We start from the raw sequence: 12,564 nt of genomic DNA, 5'->3' as shown, positions 1-12,564 counted from the left end.
ACCCCCCCGTCCCCTCGCGACTCCTACAAACATTAACCCGATACTCCTCCCCCACCGCCGGTCTATCCTCCACATACCCATTCGCCCGTCCGGCGCTAAACGTAAGATAAAACCACCCGCGGCGATAAAACACATACGCGGCCTCGATGGCGTTATTGCCCGTCGAGTTATACGCGATTTGGCGCGCGGCCGCGCCCTCCGCGAGCGTCAGGCTGTTTTCCAGATCCACCTGGTGGATGCCGTTCCAGTAGCTGCCGAAATTCAGGTACTGTTTGTTGTCGATGGTGAGGTGGTTTGCGTCGATCGCGTTGTAGGGCCCGCCTTCGGCGGTGCGGAAGAGGCCGCCGTGGTCGGTCCAGGTGCCCGGGTCGAGGGTGGGGGAGGAGGCCGTGGCGATGATGGAGTTTCGGGAGCCGAGGGTGGAGATTGAGTAGTACATGTAGTAGAGGTTTGTTGTTGGGGAGTAGTGGATGTCTGGGGCCTGGAGGGGGTGTGTTAGGGTGGCTTGCTTGGAGAGGAGCGCGGGGATGGGACGTAGGTTGGGAGAGGGGAGAAAGGGAGGGGGGAAGGGAGGTGTGTATGAGTTTTGGATAATGTCGTCTGTCCTCTAGGGTGTTTATCATGCGGAGTGAGAAAGGAAAAATGGGGATTCGGGGGCTCTCGGATTGACATGGACTCGGGAGGACCTGGATGTGCATGTGCGTATGCATGTGCAGCTCTCAGTTCTGACCACCCCAGCAGGACTCAGCGCATTCATGACCGTGTTTACAGTGCTCTGCTGCTGCTGCTGCTGCTGATCATGGCTGTCTCCGCACCGGGGCGAGTCCCAACCTTATCCCAATCCAACAGAAACTCCGCAACCCACAGATGCAAAAGAAAAATAACATACCCATAGATGTGTTCTCCCCGGATGATCCTCAATTGAACCACCAGGCAGCGCCTCACCGAGCCTCTCCCACGGTCCATCTAGGTTATTCGACGCATGAACTTGAATACCCCCACCCGTCGAGAAGCGGTAGTATCTGCCGTCCGAGACGCGTTGTTGGAAGCCCGGATCGTGGCCCCAGCAGTCGCCAGAGCAGGCGCCTGGGGCAGAGTATTGTGCTTGGACGAGAGAGAGGGGAGAGAGGGAGAGCGCAAGGGTAAGGATGGATGAGAGGGGGAGGGAGAATCTCATGCTGGCTGTTGCTGTTGATGCTCGGAATGCGAGCATACAAAGGGAAAGCTTTGACTATGGCGAACAAGAAAACAAATCTGAATTCAAGCCACAAGAAACCAGGACCAGGGCTGTCTTATAGGACTCGAAGTTGAGCAGCCCATCCTTGGGCGAGACCTCATACCATTCCGCTGCCATTCCCAGAGCCGACCATACCAGAATGGCCCCGTCGCGTGTCATCGTCACGCAAGGGAGAGGGAATAGTCGTATAGTCTGGTCTGGCAAAGCTTCCAGAAATGCGCCTACCCCGGTCAGCGCTGCAATTCGCTTTACTCGGGCTACAGATGCAAGGATGGATGTGACGTGTCACACGCGACTCGACCGCGACCAATTGCACGGGATTGTATTGAAATAGGTTTATACATTTACATTAGTCTCCGGGGTGGATCAGGAATACAGACTACGGAGTAGAGGAGGATCATCGGGTAGTGATTTCGTCCTCGCGCAGCCGGGGTTATTGGTTTGGGATGGCGATCGCATGCGGCTGTCTGCCTGCTGGCTTGACTGATGTCACAGTTACTGGTTGACTGTACTGGAAGTGAAAGAAGGGTGAGATCATGTTGGATTGGTATGATGGTAATGGACAGGTCCATGCCTTGGAGATTGCAGGAAACCGATTCAAAACACAGAACAACGATCAAGTATGCTCTCCTGAATCGCCAACAATTCAGATTGACCCCGACGTCACACAGCGCACGCAGGCACACTCGATATCCAGCCCAGAAGGGATGCCTCCTGAACCCCCCGACTCAATCCTGTCATACCGGCTTGCATGCTTCACCCCCCTCATAGGCCAGTCGAGTTCCCCAACGACTCGAAATAGGATCAGGCACTCAGCCACCGCACAGCCTAGCCAGGCTCACTGACAGGTCCACGATGCCGAGCTGGCAGGCATGATTGAAATCGAGCGAAACCTTTCCAGCTGCTGGCTGGGACCACGTTGCTGTTGCTCTCATCCCTTCCCGTCTCCAACACCGCGGTCTCTGGCTGGTTCTACCGGTCGGGTTTCGCCAAGATGGACAGGAGGGCCTGTTGGGCACAGGGACTGCACTGTCAGATGGCAAGGCAGATGATCGGATCGAGGGCCGTGCTTGTTTGCGGGGAGCTCCCAGTAGCCTCGATTTTGGCGTGGCTCCGTCGCGATGCCGTGGCTGTCGATCACCGCGCTAGCTGCGAGGGGGTTGCGCTGGAGCGTTTTCTCGCGTGAACATTCACATCGCAGGGAGCAAGCACATTGTTCTCGCTAGTCTGTAGGATCGGGCAGATACGGAGAAATACTGCTGGTAACTTGCTGCAGACTGATCTGCATGGTGTTGAGCTTATGACCATGTCCCCGGTTTACCTGTGTCCGTATCCCGGATCACATCACAAGATCCCGGTGTATTCTTCTGTCCTCGCAGCAATCGTAGGTATTACGTACGTACAGTATTCGCTCCAAGGCTCGGAGGATATCCCCGCAAATCCTGCTTTCCTGCGCAAGGAGACCCTCGCTGCCAACACCCACAACCCCAACTCCAAGTGGCCTTAAATCCTGGGCGTCAGCCTCTCCCGGAGGTTTACTTGCTTAAAGAGGATAAAGCAGGTCTAGTGGCGGTGGCTTTTCAGTGTTTACCCCACACTTTGAGCCCAAGATGCATGGATCGCATGATGGGGGCATATTCCGCAGAGTGGTGCTGGACCTATGAGGGTTCGGCTGGTGCTGGGTGATGTCATATGTATCCTGGTCTTTCACGAGAGTTGGTATTCTTTTTGTCTTCGGCTGCAGATCCTTGAGTGATCAATCCTGGGGTGAGGCTGAGTTTGAATTTGGTGAAGGGAGGATGGCAGTGGAGGAGCGCGCGATCGAGCTCTTCTCGGATGGGCAGCGCATGTTCCGACAACTAAACGTAACGGGTTTCTGTTCTAGATGAGGCTTAGGACGGCAGCTCTTCTAAATATTTCCCAGGTATACCTGAATCGCAACGAGAGGGTTGCTTAGTGCTTACGGGTGAAATCCACAGCAGGGCTCTGCCACATGGCCCTCCGCTATATTACTCTCTGTTATTATACGCAGCCTTCCATGGGCAAGACCAACACCTGCAACTGGACTATTACACTGACTGCACGCCGTCTGTCTTCTGTCCAATCTACGTCGGAGAGCTGTTGCATGAAAGGTAATATGGATGGCTCATGATCTCGAGAGTAGCCAGGATGTAGCCCTTAAGGTGCTGCGTCTGGGGATAGGTGATATTGAAGCTCAAAAGCAGGATATAATCCGTCAACTCGTGGATGATACTTCCCACCTAGTGGTGTACCTCCAGCGATTCCAGATCACAACAGAACTCGGCTCCCATCATGTACTGGTGCTTCCATTGAAGGGTCCTACCCTCATGACACTGTCAGTACCGGAAGATTACCAGATACCCATGGCCACTCGCATGTCGGCGGCGAAACAATTACTAGTAGCGTTGGGGAATCTGCACAAAGCAGATATTGTGCACCGTGGTCAGTAGCCCGAAATCGCCTGTTACACCTTACTCACGCTCACACTAGATCTGACTAAGCATAATTGCTTCTGAGGGATGGCTCCCACGGGCCATCTTCCTAGGAGTGAAAAGTACAAGATCTTCGGCCGCCCGCTGAGACAAGCCCTTGAGCATTTAGAGACTTCAGAGCGAGGCGAGATGGTCGATGCCATGGAAATACCCCTAGACCGCCGTGCCGATGAGATCTTCTTGGGCGATTTCAGTTTGGCCATGAGGATTGGCGACGACTCCTTCCCCAATCAAGTCGGCTTCCCGCCTGATCCATGGCTGTCTCCTGAGCGCTATCATGGGTTCGGACCTAGCTTCGCATGCGACATGTGGTCTTACATGGCAATTTTTGGAGCGCTATATATTGGGGAGACGTTTTTCAGTTATGCCCTTCCTCGTGGTACTGGTGGAGGAGGACCGATGATATGCACTCATTATCGACACTTTGGGCCTCTGCCTAAGGAGTGGAAGGGCCTTCACCAGGACCTCTTGGGAAGAGGTGATGATGGTAAATACAATTGGTGTTATGATCAGCGCCTAAGGCCCAATCCGAAAGCTATGCTTGACGCAAAGCTTAGGGACTCCTGTCCTGATGCTGATCCAGCTGAGCTTGAGCTCGTGCATAGGATCATGCTTAAGGTCTTTCGATACCGGCCTGCGGAACGATTAAATGCATTCCAGCTATTGCACGATCCCGACTTTGTGGCACTCATGGCGAGGTATGGTTGTTGATTTCTTTTTGATTGGTTTCTCTACGCGTGGGCTATTCCTTCGTTTTCACACCCGCCCAGTCAATTCCTGTCATGTACTGTCATGTACCTACCTCAAGCGAGAAGTGGATGGATGGTTTTTTCTTATTCCTGGCCAGAATTCTACACCAGCAAGGTGGTAAGTCCAGAGAAGCCGATAACTAACCTAGCCAACGGCGTACAGGAAACCAGCACGACACGGCCCTTTTCCCCTAGATGCTTCCCCCTCCGCTATTTAGTTGACCCTTGCAAGGCCCGGTAGATGCCCCAAAATGCCCGTGGACTGTTGGAAAGCAAGATGAGTCTATCACCCATACCTAAGCACCCGATAATCTCCGTCCTCCTACCGCCCCCCACCCCAACTCGATCCAGAGTCGGAGACACGCAGCGCCGCAACTAACCATCGAGCAGGTCCACAGCGCCAACCTGCCTGAATGTTAGACCTTGTACTATACCCCCTATCCTAATCACTACACCCTCTTCTCTCCTAGAATGTCTCCTCATTTCCGACCTGTGGTCGCTTTTGATATGAACCTGCCTTCGTGCGGCTGACTGTTATAATGAACATTACATACACAGTGATATCATACACATACAGTTGCTCACCCTTTCCTAACCCTTCTAGAAATCCACATAGAAAATGCTTTCCAGTCGACGCAATATGGCTCTGGGTGCTCCATGGATGCACGGAGAGGCGCAGACAAAGGTGCGGTGTGACAAGAAGAGCAAAATCTGGAAAAGAGATGGAGGATTCTGGCACCTTCTGTTCTGGGAACCTTTCTTTGTACTACGAGCTATGCAAAGCGCTGTTAGTGTTGGGTATGCCCGGCTGCCTTGGGAGTTTCCCCAACGGTCGAACCTATTTTTTTGACTCAACATTTCCCACACCCGCTGAGCGACTACTAATCGCCACCGGGATCAGAAAGTGGAATCTGCTCTTAGCCCGTAGGTATTCACAGGCCCATAGCGTCTAAGGGTGGTGGGAACGGCGGTCCGGCGCAACAACCGGCATTCAGTTCGCGAACCCTTTCATCCAGGTCATCCCTCAACACAGGCAAGTCAACGGTCCAGGACGCTTCCAGCCCTAGCTGGCAGAACCAAAAGGTTTATCCACGCATGTATACCCTGTCTCTGGGGGGAAGCAATAGCTTGAGAGATCCCCGCACCTGTCCTAGAACCTTTGCCCGCTTACCCTCCGTACAGAGTACACCAACACGGAATAGACCCCGATCTACCTTACCTACCTCGACGGTGCGAACATCATCATTGCTGATCGCTGAACTCTACGCCATCTATAGATTGCCCCATGATATACTCATCCGGTTCGTAGAGAAAAGAGCTGGAGAGCCGAGATCTCCGCCAAGAAGCCCTACCACGACGTCTTTGTGAGGCCATTTTGCCCGATTTCTTGGCCTTGCAGGGGATGCCCATGGCGAATCGGATACGTGCTGCGAGGCGGTTGCTCGAGGTACTGGAGATTGATGCTGATGATGATGAACTTAAGAGATGGGTGGTGGTTGTAGAGGCGAGGGTTGTTCTTGTGATAGTTTGTGTCCTTCGTTCCTTTTTATATACATGGAGTGTGAGACTACTGAAGTAAGGTACTCCGATACTCAATTCGATGCCGTGATACGTCGGTTTTCTTCAAATGCTAATAACCCCTTGTGCATGTAGATATAAAAATCGCATGCGCCGCAAACCCCTCACGCACGGTTCCTGTTCATCTCGGCCTCACAGTCAAAGTCGGCAATCCCAAGTACGAGTACGGGTCCCGTTATGTCCTCCTCTGCTATCCCAAGCACCTTCGCATGGCGACAGAGACTCGCACAAATACCCTACCGGTCGCTTACGGTATAGCAGCAACTCATTTGACTGTGCTGTCTCCACACGAGGAGTGGAAGACCTGTTCTAATTACAGAACAACCCTTCGGGCCGCAGTGATCGACGGCGGCTTTGTTCGAGAAATTTTCCCATCGTGTTCCGCGGGCGCAGCGTCGGGTCTTTTGTCCAGGCCTTGGATAAGGAAGGGGGCTTGCGAGGCCAGCATTATGCCTCTCCAAGTCATTCCTTTTACAAGGACAGTCTGGTGCAGATCTATGCCAGCGAATGACAAGCCGGCCATTTTCAAAGTCCTACCCTGGCATGATACCTTCGTAGCTATTGATATCCGACTTGCCCGAACAAACCTAGTTGAATATCATCCTTTAGCAATGTCGATTACGTAGAGGATGCTGAACCAGAGCTTGGACAAGCCTTTGCCGATCTTCCCTCCCACTAGAACGCAAATCGAATCCTTGAACGCCCAAAGCAAAGAGATCTTACCGGCTTGAACGGCGCAGAGTGAGTATCGAGCTCCAGTTTCACATCGATTGGAGACCTATTCAAAAGAGATACCATTTATATCCACATGTTCGCCAGGTAAGATTATCCTGCCATTGTGCCCCCCGCATTCCTGTCCACTATTAACTACACCCCACCTCTTTCACATTGGCTATTTTGACCGTGTTATAGATACTACGGAGACATCAATATCTCCAGGCTTACTATTACCAATGACCGACTCACCCCGTTATGCCACGAGGACGATGCAGTTTGCTGTTCCCTGCCGCGCATAGCTCATCGCCCAAAGTCCCTCCCATCCAGCCAACTCCCATCATATTCGTTCTCTTTCTCAATACCTATACTCTAGTTGGATGGCTCAGCCCTCGTATGCATCGCAATAGAAATGGGGTGAGAGTCACACGAAAGGAGGGGTCAAACAAGGACCCTGCGCGGGATACACGCATGCCTCATTTTCACTCACGCTGCCGTCTATATCTGTCCAGGTGGGCATTCCCTGTTGACCATGGCTTAAGAGGACATACAACACCCTATTGTCTCCGTCACGACCTTTGCCTCCCATCATAGGTCCAACCGCCAATGTAGCCCGCCGCAGCCTATACTCTATTCGCGCCGTCGGGCTGCACTACCCATGAGGCTGAATGGATTTCCGTCAGATGAATCGTATGAAAGGCGTATAGAATACATCCGCTATTCCTGCTGCTTCGTGATTGGTTTCTGGTCTGGTGTCTCAAGTGCACATGCACATGCACTATACCCACCATCGGGTCAAATCTCAGATCTTCCAGAGAGATCTTCGGGGTCCGAGCCTCTCTGCTCAAACAATTGAGTCGATATTATAGGCTTAGCATATACGAGGAAGGGTGGTCACATGAGAGGTACATGGATTTGGGATGTCAGCTTACGGTGTGTATGTCTCTGGCACTCTCTCGCAGCGGGCTGATGCGCTATTCAAGCGACTGGGAAGATCCGGAAGCATGCCAGACTTGACTATACTGTGCTATAGTTCCGGATCGGATATTGCAAACGATAGGTGTATCCTGCATGAGATTCCGTTCGACAATCTGCATACCGGAGAGTCATGGCTTGAACAGGTGGGATGCTGCTCGATGCATGTCCATGCAGTATCTTTGGTCATGTTGACTGTTCCATTTGACAGTCAAGGTAAGCCACGATATGCACCCCAATCCGGTAGTGCAACCCGACACCTGGAGTCCTCCCTCAAGGCTGCAGAAGTCTAAACCTGCTCATGTGCTCACTATCTGTATAGCTAGCGTCGCTTAATATACCTACGGCCGACACACCTGGGCAGCAACCTGGTCTATCCTTGTTTATACACATCTCGTGAACCCACCGATTGCTATTTCGCGTCTACTCTCGGGGGAACTTCCTTCCTGAAATCCAATACCTAAACCTCGCTTGCAATATCCAAACTGTCCGTTTGCCTTCATCCATGCATCATCCCGCTCAGCTCCGCAACGCTCCAAGTCGGATTCAGAACCAGACTGCTCCCACACATACACTGTCGTCTGACACTTCCCGCAGACATTTCCGCGCCGCGGGCAACTCGCAGTACAGACTGGAGATAATAGCCAGTCAATTGCCCTTCTTGACATCTGTCTGCTTCCATCACCTTCAACTCTTTGCCTATCAGGTTGCAAGATCATAACTCCGCTCTGCATCTTCATACAGCTCGCACAGAAACATGCCCTCATCCTCAACAACGAAGATCGAAGCCTCCCAGACCAGCTTGGTCGATGCAATCATCCCACATTTTCCGCGTCTCCCAAATGATTTCTACACTCCGCAAGCGACAGAACAGATTACCGAGCATGTTCCGATTACGGGACCTGATACCCCAATAAACCCCATAACCGACGTCCTACAACTCGCGTGGGCGCTCGTAATCTCAACCCAGACGAATTCCGCAAATGTAGTATACGGTCTCGAACACCGTAAGCGCACGCAGAGGACTTCGAACGGAGAACATGCACAATCCGCATCTGCAACTATATCTCCAAGGCCCTTCCGCTGGACCATAAAACCAGAGGATATCATCCAGCAAACGTTGACGGCTATTGCAGCGCAAAGAGAGCAGCTCCAGAGCTTGGATGAGAAGCAGCTGCAGAACTATACCACGCAGAGTCCAGAGTTTGTGGTTAGTTCGCGGTTTCGGAATGTGCTTGTGATTGACGAGGGGTGGGATAGGGGACTAACGACGAATGGGAAGATTGAGCAGAATGGAGATGAGTTTGGTCAGAAGAAAAATGAACATGCGCTTACGGTGCACTGTCGGCTCGAAGACACGGCTGTGCAAATCCAGGCGACCTTTGATCCTGCTGTGATACCATCAGGGCAAATGCGATTGCTTCTGGTCCAGCTTGCTGACACTGTTCGGATGAGTGTGGAAAATGCGGGTATGGTCAAGGACCTGCAGCAACTTGGACCGGGGGGGTTGGAGCAGGTTTGTCGCTGGAATACTCTGCGGCGAGAAGATGGCGAGGTGGAATTCATTCATGATATGATCGAACAGCAGCTGAAGAGCACACCGAATGCGGATGCTGTTTGTGCTTGGGATGGAAGCCTTACGTATGCAGAGCTGGATCGGTGGTCGTTACATCTAGCCGCTAAGCTTCGTGACGATGGGGTTGGTCCAGGCGTTTTCGTGGGGATTTTCATGTCCAAGTCAGTGTCGGTGGTTGTGAGTATACTGGCTGTTATGCGTGCTGGCGGCGCTTTCGTCCTTCTATTTCCATCGCTGCCGATACATCGGTTGCGGCTGCTGTGTGAGATGACTCCGGTGGGTTTGATTCTCACACAAGCCAGTCTTTCTGAGGATGCTGCACAATTGGGGCCAAAGGTACAGATGATTGAGCACGATGTGGAGGCCATTGAGACGGTGCTTGTACATTGGACTCCACCAGAGGTACATTGCCACGATCCCCTGTACGCCATCTATACCTCTGGATCGACCGGAGTGCCAAAAGGCGTCATCGTTGAACGAGGATCATACGGGCCAGGAGTTCGCCGATTCATCAACCGAGTCGGTCTCGGTCCGGGTATTCGCGTCTTCCAGTCCGTTTCATATTCGTTTGCTGTCAGTGTCAATGAGCATCTCACGGCACTGGCATCCGGGGCATGCATCTGTGTTCCTTCGGATGAGCAGCTAGAAACAGACACCGAGGGAGCCGTTCTTCAGTTGACAGCTACCTGGGCTGTTATGACACCATCTGTGGCGCGAACTCTGAATCCTTGCAAGCTAACATGCCTTGCCACTATGGTCCTCACGGGGGAGCTGATCGATAAGTCCGATCTTGATCAATGGTTCCCGTTTGCTAAGGTTTACCACTGGTATGGCCAAAGCGAAACAGCAAGTACATGGCTGGCCCAGGAGCTTTCTACCCCGACACATGGCCTTGGTTGGGACCCATGCTGCATTAACACTGGGGCATACTGGATCGTAGACCCCGAGGATCATTCGCGTCTGGCTCCGCTTGGAGCTGAAGGTGAGCTCATGCTCGAGAGCAGTGCGCTTGCTAGCGAATACCGGGACAATCCAAAAGAGACTGCTCGAAGCTTTATCCAGAGCCCACAGTGGCTCGAGAAATTGCGGACTCGAGATCGCAAGTCTCGCTGCCTTCTGACAGGGGATCTTGCTCGGTACAGTGACAGTGACGGGACGGTATCTCTCACCGGCCGAAAGGGAGGTGGGATCAAAATCCGCGGGCAGCGAATAGAGCTCGGCGAGATCCAGAGTCAATTGCGACTGCAGTTTCCTGGGGCGAAGCATGTCATCGTCGAAGCTGTTGAGCCGGCGGGTGGAATTGCAGGACACAAGGTCCTTCTAGGATTTGTGTCCGGCCTGACAGGAAGTATTGATATGGATGTACGACGCGCTATTGCAGAGTTGCGCCGCGTTCTCCCATCCTTCATGGTTCCTTCTACTGTTGTTTCGGTGGAGGAGATGCCTATCACATCTACGGGGAAAATTGATCGCAAAGCGTTGCGCAATATGATGGCAGCCCTGACCGTGCCCGAGATTATGGCCTATAATCATCAAGAGCGACCAGCATATCAGGGCCCGTCAAACAGCCAAGAGAGGATACTACAGTCGATAGTTGAGGAGGTTCTACATCTTGCCCCGTCCAGTGTCAGTTTGCATAACAGCTTCTTCGAGGCTGGTGGTGACTCCCTCACGGCGCGCCAGCTTGCTGCTCACGCCCGTTCACATGGAGCGTCTCTTACTGTTGCAGATATTCTTGAAGCTCCCACACTTTCAGACCTAGCAGTGCGGTTAGAGAAAGTCAAGTCGGAGAGTGATCCCGAAGATGATGATCCTTTCAAGGCCCTCCAGGAACGCTTTTTCCAGACTATCCCTACCTTTCTACAGGACTGTATCGAAGACGTGTATCCGACAATGGGCACCAATGCAAGAGCCGTATACGAGTATCGAAACGACTACCAGCAATTCGTCATCAGAGGACCCTTGGACCGGGAGAAGTTTCGCAGGGCATGCGAGATATTCATTCAAGCGACTGCGGTGATGCGGTCTATGTTCGTTCCGTTCGAAGACCAGCTGTTGCACGTTGTATTGCGGTCTATCGGGGTCCCGTACGAGGAGCTCACGGTGCCCGATGACGAGGGCGCTCTTTCGTGGGCGCGAGAGTTTAGCATACAGGATCAGAAAGTCGACATAGCAATCGACAAACCGGTCATTCGATTCTTCTTGGTGCAGAAGAGTACTGAGGAGCACGTCCTTGTGCTCCGCATATCACACGCGCTTTACGATGCAGGTTGTTTCCAGCATCTTGGGAATGTTCTGTCTGCAGCGTACAATAACGAGCCCATGCCTGTAGCAGCGAGCTTCGCAGAGTACACTCGTGCGGCAGCCGGCCTTCGCACTCCAGAAGCTCTAGACTACTGGGCGAGCCTGATATCGGGCAGTGAAATTACGCGCCTTCCCCGTGAGTCCGGAGGTGATCAAACCCTGGCTATGTATCCAGGAGAATTCACCTACTCCCCACCTCCAAAGGGAATCACAATAGCTACGGCAATCAAAGCCGCCTGGAGCTGGGTGCTCTATGAGCAGACCGGCAAGATGGATATCCTGTTCGGCCAGATTGGGAATACCCGCGGGATTAATCTTCCTGGTGCGAGTGAGACTATCGGTTGTTGCCTCAACATCACCGCCGTTAGGGTCCGGTTTGAAGAGCACAAAGGCAAAACGGTGCGAGACCTCTTCGACACAATCCATAATCAGCAGGTTCAGGGTCATCGGTATGAAACCGTGGAATGGAGCGATGTTGTTGCACGCGATGGCCGGTGGCCCAGGGATACCGAGTTCGATTCGTTCGTTCTGCATGAGAATTTCGGGGCCCTGCCAACACTCAATCTAGGCGAGGCAGTGGGAAAGATCGCGAGCCCAGTGTTTGCATCGCCGCCGACCAACCAGCATGCAATGCTTACCTGGCCTGGTGATGGAGTTTTGACTGCTTTCTTGTTCACGGGGAGGGGGCTGTTGCAGAAGGATTATGCAGAGGGTCTGGTTGCTTCGTTTGGACGGACATTGATGAACTTTTTGGATTTTCCCGATGCGATTCTCACTTTTATCAATTCTGAAAAGATTGAATAGTTAGTCAGTATGTGAATAGTCTGCTCTGCTCTGCTCTGCTCTGCTCTGCTCTGCTCTGCTCTGCTCTGCTCTGCTCTGCTCTGCTCTGCTCTGCTCTGCTCTGCTCTGCTCTGC

The 12,564-nt window shown here is 52.7% G+C and overlaps 4 protein-coding genes across 4 annotated transcripts; 3 read left to right on the top strand and 1 right to left on the bottom strand.

Moving 5' to 3' along the window:
• Positions 1 to 31: 31 nt before the first annotated feature.
• On the bottom strand, positions 32 to 1,177 carry BJY04DRAFT_225276 (glycosyl hydrolase; the record flags this gene model as incomplete). The annotated part of the gene is made up of 2 exons (XM_073718188.1): positions 32 to 481; positions 890 to 1,177. Coding segments are annotated over 2 exons (738 nt in total), but the record flags the coding sequence as incomplete, so codon positions are not given.
• A 2,201-nt stretch (positions 1,178 to 3,378) lies between these two features.
• Positions 3,379 to 4,461, top strand: BJY04DRAFT_225275 (kinase-like domain-containing protein; the record flags this gene model as incomplete). Its single annotated transcript, XM_073718187.1, has 2 exons — positions 3,379 to 3,700; positions 3,776 to 4,461. 2 exons carry the CDS (start codon positions 3,379 to 3,381, stop codon positions 4,459 to 4,461), a joined length of 1,008 nt encoding a protein of 335 aa, XP_073564033.1.
• Positions 4,462 to 5,283: 822 nt separating this feature from the next.
• On the top strand, positions 5,284 to 6,028 carry BJY04DRAFT_204246 (uncharacterized protein). Its single transcript, XM_073713465.1, has one exon. The coding sequence runs from the start codon at positions 5,595 to 5,597 to the stop codon at positions 5,865 to 5,867; it is 273 nt and encodes a 90-aa protein (XP_073564032.1). The 5' UTR covers positions 5,284 to 5,594; the 3' UTR covers positions 5,868 to 6,028.
• A 2,495-nt stretch (positions 6,029 to 8,523) lies between these two features.
• Positions 8,524 to 12,450, top strand: BJY04DRAFT_225274 (uncharacterized protein; the record flags this gene model as incomplete). Its single annotated transcript, XM_073718186.1, has 1 exon — positions 8,524 to 12,450. One exon carries the CDS (start codon positions 8,524 to 8,526, stop codon positions 12,448 to 12,450), a length of 3,927 nt encoding a protein of 1,308 aa, XP_073564031.1.
• Between the last annotated feature and the right edge of the window lie 114 nt (positions 12,451 to 12,564).

Source organism: Aspergillus karnatakaensis, assembly GCF_047715665.1.
Source record: "Aspergillus karnatakaensis strain CBS 102800 unplaced genomic scaffold BJY04scaffold_151, whole genome shotgun sequence".
NCBI classification, from domain to species: Eukaryota; Fungi; Ascomycota; class Eurotiomycetes; order Eurotiales; family Aspergillaceae; genus Aspergillus; species Aspergillus karnatakaensis.
This window is presented reverse-complemented; position numbering and strand designations above follow the sequence as displayed.